General features: G+C 42.9%; 1 protein-coding gene across 4 annotated transcripts in view; it reads right to left on the bottom strand.

Annotated features, from left to right (window-relative positions):
* Positions 1-12998: 12998 nt before the first annotated feature.
* The window catches only part of kank1a (KN motif and ankyrin repeat domains 1a), a 58732-nt gene continuing 55567 nt past the window's right edge, over positions 12999-16163 (bottom strand). For all 4 annotated transcript variants that reach the window (XM_061259595.1, XM_061259594.1, XM_061259593.1 and 1 more), the window contains 2 exons: positions 15931-16029; positions 12999-14958 (listed from right to left, as the gene is read on the bottom strand). In XM_061259595.1, coding sequence (XP_061115579.1) covers positions 14896-14958; positions 15931-16029 — 162 coding nt within the window. In that variant the 3' untranslated portion in view covers positions 12999-14895. The remainder of the gene's footprint in view (positions 14959-15930; positions 16030-16163) is intronic.

The raw sequence follows: 16163 nt of genomic DNA, 5'->3' as shown, positions 1-16163 counted from the left end.
AAATTTTCTTACCCCATTTGCAAATCTTGAAATGAATCAAAACTTTCTCGCCTCATTGGCATTAGTTTTGTCTTACATTGCAAAAAAGTAATAGGAATAAGATTTTAAGATACAAGATATAAGACTAAAATACTTGTTGAGATTGACTTTATTTTTTTGCAGTGTAAGCAGAATCATGTTTCCTCTAAAACAAGACAATGCGTGGGCTTCTGGATGACCAGCTTGTGCCTGAGAGAACCATGATGGTGTCTGGGCTGGATGAGACCAGATGAGGATGCTGATTACCAAACAAATTGTAATTAGATCAGTAACCAAACTGTTATTATTTAAATAAGTTGCATGTCGCAACCATAATGACCATAATAATTAATGTGTCAAAGTATCCCATTTATATTGCTTTCATAATAACTTACTACTTCATATTGAGCAGAAAAGACCATCTAAGTTCATTGTTTACCTTTAGCATTTATCATTCACCAAATATACCATTTGGATTTTAGATAATAATCCATTTTGCTTATCCCTTATTATTCCTTATTGAAAGAAAATGACTTAAATTTTAATAGAAAGGGTCTGACCACAGATAAGCTGTGTATTGACGCGTTGACAGATATGAAGTCAGCTGTCATAAGAGAATTTGTGGGCGGTGTGGGCACTTCCTCTGCCTGTCAGCTGTGTGAATTGCTCGGAACAGTCCAGGAAGAACAGGTGGACAAAGTGATTTACCTGTGGCTTACCTGGTGCTGTACGCACTGCGTACATGCACGGCAGCTGGGAATTCCCAACTCTGGAATTTTTAGAAGGATGGTCATCATGGGCAAAATTAACCCTTTAAGGTGTGAGATCGCAATTATGCGGTGAGAATGTTCTTAAAGGAACATTCTAGTGCCGATGTAATAATAATAACTGGTGATAGTGAAAGCAATGGAGTTCCAGAGCCCTGACTTTTGAAGAAAAAAAAAAAAAAACATCCACTCTTCAAAGAGGTTAAAGGGTAATTACATCCTAGCTGTAAACATGTTGGTATGCCTAATTTAGAGTGAAACATTTTAATCCATGCCATTGTTTTAAGAAATATGAAAATAATATCAAAATAATATCATTTTGGCTTAAAAAAACTGGTTGAAAAGTGTGTTCTGCTGCAGATAAAATTGCAATCTGCAGTTGGAAAATGTTGACCCCACAAATGTGTCTGTTTAATTTAATTTAATGTCGGCAAGCCAGCTGTTATGGATCAATACAAACCAGAACACTGCCAGCACCTGATTGGTTAGAGAATATTGACGCAAATGAGATTAACACACCTACTCTACCCACGGCAGAACACATTTTTTCAAAATTGTGTGGAAGGCGGAGCCAGGCTGAAACAGTGAGTGCAGTTACTCTTTCAGCCAGCTGTGAGGTAATTTGCCTGCAAACACAACCCCTTCAGTAGCACATTGCTTACAATAACATGCTTGTTTCTTCATGCTTGCTATGAGATGTGTCATCATAGCATTAGCCATGGTCTATATATCAGGCCTATATACTGTATAGCACTAAAGCAATAATCTTGTTTACAAAATGCTGAAAATTTTTATGCAAAGTTAAGTTGGATATGAAATTTCTCAAACCAATATTTTTCATAGTCTATAAAACCCATCAATATTGGTCCTTAACTTTGACTTACAAATATTAAGAGACAAGATAATTAATAAGAGAACTAATACTTGCATTTAAAATGATGTTAAAGTTAAGAGATGTTGATTGACACACTGACCTTGAGTGCTGCACTTCTGCACAACTGTAGCAGCAGGCGGTGCTGGAGGGTTACTCCACGGCGGAGATACAGATGACCCTTCACCCGCTGCTACCTGAAACATTACACCTCTTCTCCTGCATCTGCACATTTCTGTGAATTGTTTTCTATCCCTTTACTCTTTACTCTTTAGTAACGAAGAGTTGATGATGAAATCTGAGAGACAGAGAGAGAGGATGTTGGAATTATTTGCAATGACTCTCAAATAACAGGGACAATTTGTAACTTTGGAACAGGATATCACATATCACAGTTCTGCATGTACTGTAACCATATCCCAATTGTTTTAGAAAATGGGAGCATAGTCAGATGTAATCCTGGTGGAAGATAATACATTCTACTTAATTGACCCCTGTAACAATTCCAAATGATGATAGATATCAAGTAATTGTTAAAAGTAAATACATTTTGCAATTACTAACACAAATTGTCTCAATTTAGCAAAAAACAAACAAACAAATGGCGTTCTAAGCATATTTTTAAGTATACACAACTTTTAAACACATTCATAATCACAAAACTCTGTTTACTAAAAAAAATATTTTTAAAAAACTAACTGACAGAATTTATCCTTTATTTGAAAGTAAACCCGGTGTTCTTGCTGCAAGAAAACTAACTTTGAGCACCCTGCCCTGAAAGGAAAAAAGCGCAAGAAAACAAAGCTGTCTCATATAACACTGAAATTCCTCCATAAGTCAATCTGGGCATCTCATCTGGGCCGCCGTGCGCGCGTCTCGGGAGCGGAGCGGGCGAGGTGAGCCGGCCGTTGATCGACTGCGGTGTCACCTCCCGCCCGGGATTTACAGCGAGCCGCGCCTGACGAGCTCCCGGCAGTAAACAGCGCACAGGGGCGTATTTCACACCGAGATGCCTTTTATGAAGAACACTTCAACGCCCCTGCCATGCTGCCAGCGTGATGGATGGAGAAAGACGCATGACAAGCTTCATCATTGTTTGTAAATCTTAACTGTTCCCGCTCACTAACTCCAGAGGCAATTTTCCGAAGACAGCGAGCCGGCGGAAGGACAGCGTCGCACCCCTGAAGGTTATTCGGCTGGCCCTGTATTTGGCCAACTGATTACCCGCCCGTGGGAAATAAATACGCCAGTGGCGGATACGGATTCTAGGAGGCTTGGTGCTAAAGAATAGTCGCCATTGACTCTTCCCATCCGTTATTTGGTGGACAAAACCAATCTCTATATGGAATAAAAATGTTCTCAATCTTAACCCTCATATGTTTTATTTGGATGCAAATAATAGTGACAGTTTCCTAGTATCCAAGCTTTACCTCATGACTAACTTCAAATGCTGTATTGCTTTATCTTTGTAGTGAAAAGATAAAGCATTTACAAGAACACTGGCTGTTCTATGGTAATGTACCAGATATTTATAAATCAGCCTGCATCATTAACTGTATTTAAGGCCTGCATGGTAAATCAAATGGCATAGGTCTAGCTTGTTACACCGGGGTTAATTTCCACGTTGTTGTTCACTAAATTGTCAGCTAAATACCAGATGACCTGAGCTATACAATCAGTTGGACAACCTGCTTGATAGAAATATTTGTATTATTCATGAATGTGATATATCTTGCAGATGAACATGATTATTGTCCATAAGCACCCTTGACATTGATATCATGTCATAATTTGGTGTTGTCGGTTCATATTTGTTGCTAAATGTGTAATAATCCTAATGAATAATGCCTTTGACAGGCATTTTAAGTGCCAGTCAGGGTCTAAACATGCATAGGTGTGGGCTTTTTAGCTTTTACAGAAGATCAGCATACTTTCCGTCCTCTCCAAAATAAGCAACACTGGTTGACATAGAGGGTTAATTCAGCAAGGAAAAGGAAAATGGCTATCAGGAAGGCCAAAAGATCTGATCCAATCCTGTATACCAAGCCAGAGAGACACCAGCCGTCTCCTATGATTCTGCTCCTCTTCAGCTGTGTAATATAGCAAATATTCCACTGTAATTACTGCAGAGGGGAGATTTACACTGTGACGGATGATACAATAAGCAGCAGTATTTAATACAGTACAGATTTAATACAGTATTTAATACAGTACATGGTCATCCATACTGGTGGTCAGCCCTGCCCTCCTCCTGACCACCAGTATGGATGGCCCTAATAAAGGTTTTACTTCAATCATATTTTAAACTTATTTATATATTTCTGCAGTGCCCTTGGCATACTGTGTGGCCCTCCCCCAGATGTACTTAACTACACTCTTGATAAACTCTTGATAAAACTTTATGGGCCTGTGAGTGGGGGTCGGGGGTGTGAGGGGGGGATGCCTCACTCACAGCCAGCCTTGGGCATGGGGGGGGGGGGGGGGGCTTCACAGGATGACGGTGAGAGACATGCAGGTCAATGTGGGAACCCCCCCCCCCCCAAAACCCCCACCCTCCATTTAAAGTCAGACGCTTAGGAATCATATTGGAGCCTATGGGGCCAATATGGGCTGAATTTCTCCAGCTATGAAATTTTACATTAGGAACCGATTTAGCAGATACTCCTATTTTTTACACAGTATCCATTCAGTTGAATATTTTACTGAAGCAAGTCAGGTTGAGTACTGCACTCAAGGGTAAACCTGCAACCTTCAGTTCCCTAGCCATTAAGCCACACTGCTGCCCCATATACCTCCACAAACACACACAAATGCACAAACACACACTCACTGAGCATTTTAGTAGGAACACATGTGCACCTACTTATTCATGCAATTATCTAATCTAATCCAATCATGTGGCAGCAGTGCAATGCATAAAATCACGCAGATATGGGTAGGAACTTCAGTTGTTGGTGCCAGATGAGCTGGTTTCAGTATTTCTGTAACTGCTGATCTCCTGGGAATTTCACACACAACAGTCTCTAGAGTTTACTCAGAATGGTGCAACAGAGAATGGCCAGTCTGGTTTGAGCAGACAGAAAGGCTACAGTAACACAGATAACCACTCAATTGTAGTGAGCAGAAAAGCATCTCAGAATGCACAACACATTGAACCTTGAGGCGAATGGGCTACTACAGCAGAAGACCACGTTGGGTTCCACTTCTGTCAGCCAAGAACAGAAAGCTGAGGCTGCATTGGGCACAGGCTCACCAAAACTGGACAGTTGAAGACTGGAAAAGCATAGCCTGGTCTGATGAATCTCAATTTATGCTGAGACATACAGATGGTGGGGTCAGAATTTGGCGCCAACAGCATGAATCCATGGACCCAACGTGCCTTGTGTGAACAGGCCAGGCTGGTGGCGGTGGTGTAATGGTGTGAAGAATGTTTTCTTGCCACACTTTGGGCCCGTTAATACGAATCAATCATCGCTTAGAATGCCTCTGCCTACTTGAGTATTGTTGCTGACCATAAGCATCCCTTCATGGCCAGAGTGTACCCATCTTCTAATGGCTACTTCCGGCATGATAATGCCCCATGTCACAAAGCGAAATTCATCCCAAACTGGTCTTATGAACATGACAATGAGTTCAGTGTTTTTCAGTGGCCTTCCCAGTCACCGGATCTGAATCCAGTAGAACACCTTTGGGATGCAGACACAGGAGGTTCACAGCATGAATGTGCAGCTGACAGCTGAAATTGTACTTACCTCTAGGGTCTTTCAGCGAACTTATCCCTGGTTATGGGTATGCACTTTGTTGTACGTCGCTCTGGATAAGAGCGTCTGCCAAATGCCAATAATGTAATGTAATGTAAAATCTGCAGAAATTTTGTGATGCAATCATGTCAACATGGAACAGAATCTCAAAGGAATCTTTTCAACATCTTGTGGAATCCATGAAAGAATTGAGGCTGTTTTCAGTGAAAATATTTTCACTGCAACATATTTTTGTCATCCAAGACATTTGTATTATGTAAAGAAAAATGTCTCTATTACCACATTCCAATTGGAGGAAGGCAGTTAAGCAAAAATGCAACCCTAATGCAGCCCACGCTGTGATTTGATTCCTTCAGAAGCTACATTCAATATAAAGCCAAAAAAATAAAGTAACATGATAAATGATAATGACTCATAGCCTGAGTCTGTGGTAGATAGTCACAGTCTGTGGTAGATAGTCGCAGTCATACTGAATCAGGCGTGAACCTGTGTGCAGAAAAAATGTAGGTTATTCCCCCTGCCATGGTTTTGTTGTAGACATGAATGAGACATTGTGCTGGCACTGTATAGAGCTAGATTTCATCTGATACAATCATGAAGGTCGATTAATCTAACTGTGACTCACAGGCTGAGGGTGAACAAACCGGGCTACCGAATCCCTCCGAACGCAGAACGAGAGTATGAGCACGTGCTCAGCGTGAACCCAAACGTCGATTCACAGACAACAATAGCGATGTTGGCCAAAATGACTCACAGAACGGGAGTATGACCCTTTTGCAATTAAATGCATTCTCATAACAAAATAAACAAGCCAAAAACATTTGCTATATTAGTAAAAGAATGGGAACAACTTAAATTGTTGTGCCCTGGGGGAATTTCTCAAAATGGCAGCATGATGTGGTCAGAGAATGGTGGAATATTTTAAAAAATATATCTATTTACTTGGTCACATCTCCCTTATCAAACTCATAGAACTAAAATGCCTGAACAAAATAGGCCTATATTTGGAAAAAGAAAGAACACACAGGCCTTTGTTGGTTTTTCCAACAAGCTGTAGCTCTAAGCAGAATAGAAACAAACAGCTCTGGCAAGTTTTTTTTTTTCTTTTTCAATCTCCTCTCTGAAACTTGAAAACGAGCCACCTACTCAGCGGCAGGGGGGGTTAGGCGATTTTCAATTTCGCTTTTATGGAATTTGATTTCTGTCAGCCAGTGATATGTCACCATTTATTGTCCACGCCATCAATTCCTTCCCAGACAGGTTTATAAACTGTTATTTAAACAACGGCGAGCTCCAGTATAGCTGGAGACAAATACACTTGAGATTGAACGGGATTTTCAATGTTCTAACCACATAGCCTATGCTGAAACAAAATTAAGAGCGAAAAATGCCCATGCTACTATAGGAACGTTATGGCTGGCGTTTAATATGTTAAAATGCATCTATACAGAGTGCGGTTGTATTTGAAAGGTCTCTGGTTGGTGAGTTTTGCAGTACATTAAATTAAAGAAATAAAACAAGGTTTTTGAATCTGCTATTTGCTTTTGCTGGTTGCTTGCGCGGCTACCTCTCACGGCAAACAGTAGGCTATTGGAACACTAATATCGCTCTTTTTACCTACCTGAAAATCGCATATCTGGCACCATCTTATGTCTGGTTATGATTAATACCCTTATATTTTCATTCCTTGCATGCACCTACGGACCTCTCAGTGCGGGAGATTTGGAGATGCGCCCGCTCAGATAACGCGCAACCAGAACACACGTGACCCCGCAGGGTCTAGTCACTAGAGAACTCATACCACTTACAGTCACTCTTCCTTAGCGCTCCATCTTTCTCTGTCTTTTGCTTTTTTGACGTTTAGCACGGAGGGAAAAATCGAGGTTTGATTTTTGCAATGGGAGCCGGCTCAATCACGACTGGTTGACCGTTTGCCCGGAGGCGAAACCGTGACTCTCCGGGCAAAGGGGCTGTCCCCTGCCCGCGGGCACAGAGCAGGGTGCGAGTTGCTTGCCCGGCAAGCTGAAACAGAATAGTTTCTTTCAAGATTTTATTTTTTACTTTGTTTTATGTGTTTTTATTACTGCATTCGACCAGCACGAATGCTTTTCGCCCATCTTAATTAGAAACATACAGTAACACAGAGACAAGCGGCGATTACAGACAATGTGTCATATAGACATTTTATTTTTATGAATAGGCTACTCGATTAAAATGATTTAGATATAATGAAATGTAGGACATGCATGTTATCGTTTCATTTTAGTAAATTCTATATTTTTTGAGCAAATTATGTTAAAATTTGTGTGAACACTGTTTTCTAACCTCACCATCTTCAGCAGAACAGAATGGCGATTAAATGTTATACAATTTAAAATAGCCATCAATAACGTCGTTAATAATCTGTGGAAAGCAACGTCGTGCATAATTCATTTGAAAACCCACACCAGGCGTGCTGCAAAGTTCCACTCTTTCTGTGAGACAGAACTGCGATGCCTTCATCTTTCCTGTGACAGACAATATCATTAACCTTTGCAATTCAACTCCAACCGGGAGCGATCTGACGGAGGCAGTGACCCCGAGAACGGTATGTTACCATCAGAACCGCAACCGCGCCAACACGGTGAAATATAGCCCCATCAGCACCACGGGAGAATAAAACACTCACATTAGGTCCCCGAAGAAATATAGATTTAATTTCTTTTCACACATGAGCTCTCTGTTACAACGAGATACTTTTTAACATAAATCTGCAGAATGAACATCTGGCCAATGAGTCGCATTCAAAGACCTGCTCACAATAAACTGCACTTTTATCTCTTTATCTCTAATTATCCCGGTAAATGAACGTATATTTAAAACTGTTAAAATATAAAATTTTATTAAAATAGATACAGTGTGAGCATGTGTATCAAAAAAGATATCTTCATCGGATAGATATAAAATAAAATAAAAATAGGCCTATTGGTGGAAAACTACAATAATTCTGAGGAAAATACCAATCAATGTAGACATTAAATGAAACCTTATGGCAATAGAACCCTTTAAATTATTTCATAAAAACAACAGCCTGCATAGGCCTACATCATTCATGAATGCATATGTGCAATATTAATATTTGTATTGCTCAGACCCCACCTCATTGCATTTAGCCGCAGAGTACTTTGGTTGCACGGAGACACTTCACACTAAATTGTGGGGACATTAGGTAACTCCCTGTGCATATCGGAGACGATTGAATCTGCTGGACAGTCTCATTAGAGTCAAAAGCCTGATAATTCTACATTACAGCACACTAGATAAATATCATTCATCAAACAACTTAACTCTGCACACTACACATTGTCAATAAAGTGAAATGGCACTTTCTTGACAAATTCACAGCTAATTTTAATGCTTGGTCCCATAACGGTTATGACATTATCCAGGTATAATTCCTGCCCCAGAATGGCATGCTTGACTTTTGGACGGGGGGCTACAGCAGGGGTAGGCATTTCCTGTCCTGGGGGCCTGGAATGTACACAGGCTTTGTTTCCACCATTTACCCTGGCGTGATAAGCTGTGATTCATGTGCTTATCAAGAAATGTAGCCAAAATGTCAGATGGCATCAACATTAGGGCTAATTAAGTCATTAAGGCCAGAAATTGGCATGAATACCAGAAAGATATGGCCCGCATTGCCCACCTCTGAGCGACAGCATCACCACAATGTGTGGCAAAGGACTACACCTCCCAGACACCCACACAGTTATGATGCAATTAAGTGACTCATGATAAGGGCTAATGGACTCCCAGTGGCTGAATTAGTTGTGGTTCTGTCTGGGGGGCGAGGAGAAATGTAAACGGCGTGGAGAGGGGCAGCGCAGCGTGAAAATGGGGGCGCATCACGGCCCTGTGCTCAGCCAGTCAGGCAGAACCGCCATTCCGGCTCAACGGCGCGGTGCGGACGGGAGGCTGGCCCTTACCTGCCAACGCAAGCACAGAGCCGGGGAGCCAACATCAACAACCCCTCCTGTGCACTTCATCATCTGCACCTGCGTGTGTGAGAGAGACGTCCTGTGTGCGTGTGTGTGTGTGTGTGTGTGTTCATACACAAGAGCAAGAGAGAGAGAGAGGGCATGTGTGCATGTGAGAGAGATAGAGAGAGGACCAGTGTGTGAGTGCAAGTATGAGAGAGCGAGAGAGTGAGAGAGCGAGATCGATTGCTGTCCTTCACACTACTGAATGCACCACCTCCTGTGTGTACGAGCCTGTTCAGAACATCATTAACTGCCAGAACCAGCACGAGGTCCCCTGATCCTGGCCTGCTGACTACACCCCTCAACACCCCCAGCCCTTCCACTCACACTTACTCACCCTGAGAGACATAGTTCAGGGAGGCCCAAACCTGTGCCAGGAGATCAACGGTCCTGTAGGTTTTCACTCCCACCCTAACCAAGCACACCTCATTCTAACGTAAACTTTCCAAGTTAGCTCACCATGTTCCAAACAGTGCTTTGTATAATTATTTCCCTTTTCATAAAAACTACTAGTCACACGCATGATCCGTTTCAGCATACACAGTGACATGGAAATAGCGCTCCACTGTGACCGCGTGGTGGGGAAACTGTTGCTAATGAGAGATTATGAACCGGGCAGGCTCATACGGCGGTGTTCAGACCATCGTGAGCTAACACAGTCTTCTGAACACTGGGACATTATTGGTCACATCAATCAAAGTGTTTTAGTGTCTGAGATTGTCAATAAGCAACCAAAATAAACCACATTCCTCCACCAGAAAAACTACCATTGAGAGTATGTTAGCTTCTGGCGGAAGAAGCCACTTCCCTGTTTTTACACTGAGTTTTTGTTACCAATGCTGCCGAATGAGGTGTGCTTTGTTAGGGTTAGAGTGAGAATGAGAACCTATCATACCGTAGATCTCCAGGAACAGAGCTGGGTATCCCTGCTCTAGCTGCTGAATGCTTTGTTAGGGTTGGAGTGAAAGCCTACAGGATGGTAGATCTCCAGGAACGTGGTGTAGGCCTTGCAGTCCTGTTTGTGTCTCAGTATCAGGGGGTGTGCCTTACATTAATTGATAAATTAAAGCAGTTTATTACACAGTTGTGTTGAGTAGCAAAAAGCAGCACACCGTGCAGTTCCTCAGGACCAGGGCTGGCCTCCCCTGCACTAGTCAGGCTCCAACCTCGGCTCCAGGGAGGAGAGGAAACGAAAGGCCCCCGCGGTGCACAGGGTGGATGCAGCCCAGCACCACCACCACATCCTCTGTGGGAACATTTTGTCAAGGCTGAAATCCCACTGGAACCCATGAGTTGATTCTTCAATTAAAATTAACAACTTATAAAGCAGACCTGCCAGCCTTCGGAATACATTTCTTAAGGTAGATACAACCACCTTGAAATGGATTAATGTTGCACACAACACACAGGGACTTTGGTTTAAGATTGTATTGTTCCATCTTTCCTCACTACAATTTTCAAATGTTGCACCAGCTGAGATACAGATTTACACCTCGAATCCCGGGCATGATTATCTTACCCAAATACAGATAGGAGGCCTCTCAGGTGTGCAGGTGAGGGAGATCAGAGGACTATAGGTAGCCTCTGAGCTGTTGCAAGGTCAACAGGTAGTGGAAGTCAATCCAGTGAGGAAGGACTATTGGCACTAATAAACAAAATTCAATCAAGCCAAGAGTGAGCCACCAACCAGACATGGTTCAAATACTGTGCGTAATTGTTTTCGATTCAAATACTTTTCTGTGCTCAATTGATCTTGCCTGGTGCAATTGAGCCAACCTCAGTAAAGCATAGAAAAGTATTTGAGTGACATATTTGACCCAGGTCTGGCAACAAGGTTTTGACTTGAGGTACATCACCTGACGGCCAGAAATGGGTATGTTTTTACCCCGCAGACACATGGAGAGGGGTATGTTTTTACACCGCAGAAACGTGGAGAGGGGTAATGTTTTTACACTGCAGACATGTGGAGAGGGGTATGTTTTTACACCGCAGAAACGTGGAGAGGGGTAATGTTTTTACACTGCAGACATGTGGAGAGGGGTATGTTTTTACACCGCAGAAACGTGGAGAGGGGTATGTTTTTACACCGCAGAAACGTGGAGAGGGGTATGTTTTTACACTGCAGACACATGGAGAGGGGTATGTTTTTACACTGCAGACACATGGAGAGGGGTATGTTTACACCGCAGAAACGTGGAGAGGGGTATGTTTTTACACTGCAGACACATGGAGAGAGGTATGTTTTTACACTGCAGACATGTGGAGAGTCCAGATTCACAGCACAGCAGGTCGCTCTATAAGCCTGAAGGACACAAGAAGAGAAAAAGCCAACAGAAACTGCAGGAGGGACATCCATCAACAGAGATGATGTGCCCTTGGGATGTGCTCCCCCTGGTGGCCACAGTGGATACAATACAATAGTCTGTAGCGATAAAATGAAACCGTTTTCTTTCAAAGTGATTGATTTAAAAAAGGGAACACGTTCACACTTGTCATTTATAACTTCACAGACAAGCACCACTGTCTTGAATTAAATGTTGCTGCTACTGAATTAGTCAAAATATCAAATGTTATTGCATTCTTGTTAGATGGCACTATAATTATCATATCTTTCTCACCAAGAATAACAAATTGTTCTCTCTTAAAGCAGTGTTATCCAATCCCACCAAGTCATCCACAGCCTGAAGCCGGACTGGCCTATATGATCTTTCAGCCCTCTCCTCATCTCCCTACACATTCTTCTGCTTAAAAACCTCTGTTCCTGACGGACTAAGCCCCTGACCACCACTCCCCAACTTCCATTTTCTCATGTTGCCCTTACACTGACAGTCTGCATGCGCCCCCCTCAGAGAGCCATTAGCCTGCTCATTCTCAGCAACAGCCCCCTAGTGGCAGAAAGACATACCTGCAACAATAACAAATTGGTGTCTCTCACCACCTTCTAAACCTGTCTGTAGCAGGGTTCACCCCAACTTATTCTGCTCTAAATCTGATATGATTTACATAAAGCACAACACATTTTTGCTTCTGAACACATTCCTTACCTAAACATAGATACCATCACCTAGCAATTGTTCATGTTTAATTTAATTAGTCTTAAGGTTTTATTGTCTTTCCTTTTATTGAGTGGTACTGTCATCTTCCAGAACACATATCAGCATTCCTCAAATATTATTTTAGAATGATCTCAGTCTCACTACGATGTTTAAATGTTGCACCAAAAATGCTAAACCAGCTTGTGAGCTGGCTTAAACGTCATACAAAACAGCTTATCTTAGAGAGAATGGTGTATGAGACCTGAACAAGTAGCAGCTTTTTACTAGTATATTAGAAGACAAGATTACAATGCACAACAGCCAATGTCCACCTCAGCACACACCAGTACCATCTCTTCGAGAAAGCCTACACAACAAAACAAAAAAATAAATAAAAATAAAAAACAGCATTGGTCCTGAAAAACAGGCCAGCATAACACCAAAATGAAACACCGCATTATACTCTCGGGAAATAAAAGCAAGTCAGTATATTAATATGAGACAATAAAAACATTTGCATAAATGTGTCAGGTGTAGTGATTTAAAATGTTTATTTGCACTTTTGTAATACAACTACATAAAGAACATAAGCCGTGCGATAACAGCACTGAACATTTTGATAAACACAACCGATTTCTACATAAAGAGTACCATGAAATATCAAGTGTTCTATAAAGTACTTGTGTTCTCTGCATAATACTGCAACTAGCGAATCTGTCTCTGTGAAATAGTGCTGATAGCTTTTCTCACCGAGACGCAGGGAGAGAAAAAACCGATTTGCTTACCAGACTGCAAATGAAAATGGTGTTTGTTATTCAATCCATCCAGAGAAATAAATTGCGTTGGTTGTAAGTACCAATTGACACCAGCAGGGGGACACAGTGAGCTGTATTTCGGTGGCACAATGCGCTCGGAGAAGCCAACATTTCATGACAAGCAAGGAAATAAAAGTTTACAGCTTTTGGGAGAAGGACAATTACACGACATTAAGAGGTTGAAGAGCTTGGATTAAAGAGCACCCATGTACGTTTAATGCAGTTTAATCTTATTATATGGCAATCTGAAGGCACTTCAAACAGATAAAAATATTAAAGTACCTTAGTTACACTAAGAAAGGACAATTTATTATAAATTGTACATAAGACCAGAGAACATGCCTAGCACCTCTAATTCATCCGAAACATACAGTATATACAATGCAATACAATATTAAAATATGGATTAAAAACTATGAATCGATAAATATTTCATGACTTGTTTATAAGGAATATTCAAAATACTGTGATTTTTAAATAGATAGAAAGGATCTGTATATAAAAGTTAAATCTTATATCCCATCTAAAATATGTATAGCGATAAAGCTGTATGGAAAGCGGATAAATTCACATCTGTCCTGGAGGAAGCTGGGAAACAAACCCCAAGAGACAGAGAAGTCAGAGGGAGTTCATGCTAATACGTGTGTTTGTGTGTGTGTGTGTGTTTCTTTTTCTGAGTACGTGTGAGTGTGTGCGTGTTTCTGTTTGTGAGTGTGTGTATGTGTGTGTGTGTTTGTTTCCGTGTGTGTGCGTGTGCGTGTGTGTGTGCGTGCATGTTTCTGTGTTTGTCAGTGTGTGTGTGAGAACGTGTGTGCATATGTGAGTGTGTGTGTGTGTGCGTGTGCGTGTGTGTGTGTTTTTATAAGCGTGTGAGTGTGTGTGCGTGCATGCTTCTGTGTTTGTCAGTGTGTGTGTGAGAACGTGTGTGCATATGTGAGTGTGTGTGTGTGTGCGTGTGTGTGTGTGTGTGTGTGTCCGCATGTGCATCTGTGTGTGTGTGCATATAGTCACAGAAATGATATGTACAGATCCATGTCTGTACACTACACACAGAAAATATATCACAGGTAACAAGAGAAAGACTTCCACATTTTAAACCTTCCTCTGACACTTAATACTTTTGGGGTTCTCCTCCGTAGACCTGCTGAATAAAAACAGGGCCAGACCACACTAAAGACCGCCAGGAACACGTCCGTGTGAAAATCGGCACAGTATCGGATCTTCCTCTATTGCTGACATACGCTGGTGAGATCAGGCACAAGTGGAACTTTTGAATACATTCAGTACGCGTCCAGGTTAAAAGTTGCCCAGAGTTGTTTTCTGGAATTTTTGCGGAAATCTGTGAAATACGCCAACGGAATGTCTCCGTGGGGGGTAAGGGTAATGCAGTGTCCATGTGAAAATTAACACTGTCAGAGGAAGTGTTTGATTGGCTGTTACGAGCACAAACCCGATTGGCTGCCTGCCCTGACAGGGCCGCCTGATTGGTCCAGCCAAAACACATTCCCTGCAGACAGTTTTCCAGAGAACAACCCTGGGCTCCCTCAAACGTGAACCAATAGCAGCGTGGGTGCGGGGTTGGGAGGCGGGGCTGGGGATTTCGGGGGCCTTAATCAAACACGCTTCTCCGTGTGGGACTGGGGGACATCTTCCTCCCGAGGCGGGGGGTCCCCTGCAGAGGGGGGGGCACAACACACACACCATCATCACCATTACATCACCATCATCATCATCAACACCATCACTACCACCATCACCACCATCATCATCATCATTATCAACACCATCACTACCACATCCCGATCATCAACATGAACATCACCATCATCATTATCAACACCATCACTACCACCATCACCACCATCATCATCATCATTATCAACACCATTACCATCATCATCATCATCACCATTACCATCATCATCATCATTATCAACACCATCATGATCATCAACATGAACATCACCATCATGATCATCATCATCATTACTATCATCATCACCACCATCATCATTATCAACACCATCACTACCACCATCACGATCATCAACATGAATATCACCATCATGATCATCATCATCATTAACACCACCACCACCACCATCATCATCATCATCCTAATGCAGTAAGCCCTGTGTGCAGGGTGTAGAGTTAGGATTAGGGTCAGGGTACGGGTCAGGGTGCGGGTCAGGGTACGGGTCAGGGTACGGGTCAGGGTACGGGTCAGGGTCAGGGTACGGGTCAGGGTACGGGTCAGGGTCAGGGTACGGGTCAGGGTACGGGTCAGGGTCAGGGTACGGGTCAGGGTACGGGTCAGGGTACGGGTCAGGGTACGGGTCAGGGTACGGGTCAGGGTACGGGTACGGGTCAGGGTCAGGGTGCGGGTCAGGGTACAGGTGTGGGTCAGGGTGCGGGTCAGGGTGCGGGTCAGGGTGCGGGTCAGGGTGCGGGTCAGGGTGCGGGTACAGGGTACGGGTCAGGGTACGGGTCAGGGTACGGGTCAGGGTGCGGGTCAGGGTGCGGGTCAGGGTGCGGGTCAGGGTGCGGGTCAGGGTACGGGTCAGGGTACGGGTCAGGGTACGGGTCAGGGTACGGGTCAGGGTACGGGTCAGGGTACGGGTGGTAGTTAGCACAGGGTACACACCGGAGACTGCGCTTTGGAGAAGTTGACATGGGCGTACAGCAGCATGGCGATGTCGTTGTGTCCCGCCTCCAGAGCGATTGAGAGAGCATTACTCTCGTCCTGGAATAAAACAAGGATAATAATATGAAGATGAATACAGTTATCCATAGCCATGAGCATCAAGTCCAGATCACACAGTAAGCATAGGCAGTAAAGCAATGACACTAGAAGTGAGGCAATAAGAGATATGCTGA

The sequence above is a fragment of the Conger conger genome, chromosome 11, assembly GCF_963514075.1.
Source record: "Conger conger chromosome 11, fConCon1.1, whole genome shotgun sequence".
NCBI classification, from domain to species: Eukaryota; Metazoa; Chordata; class Actinopteri; order Anguilliformes; family Congridae; genus Conger; species Conger conger.
This window is presented reverse-complemented; position numbering and strand designations above follow the sequence as displayed.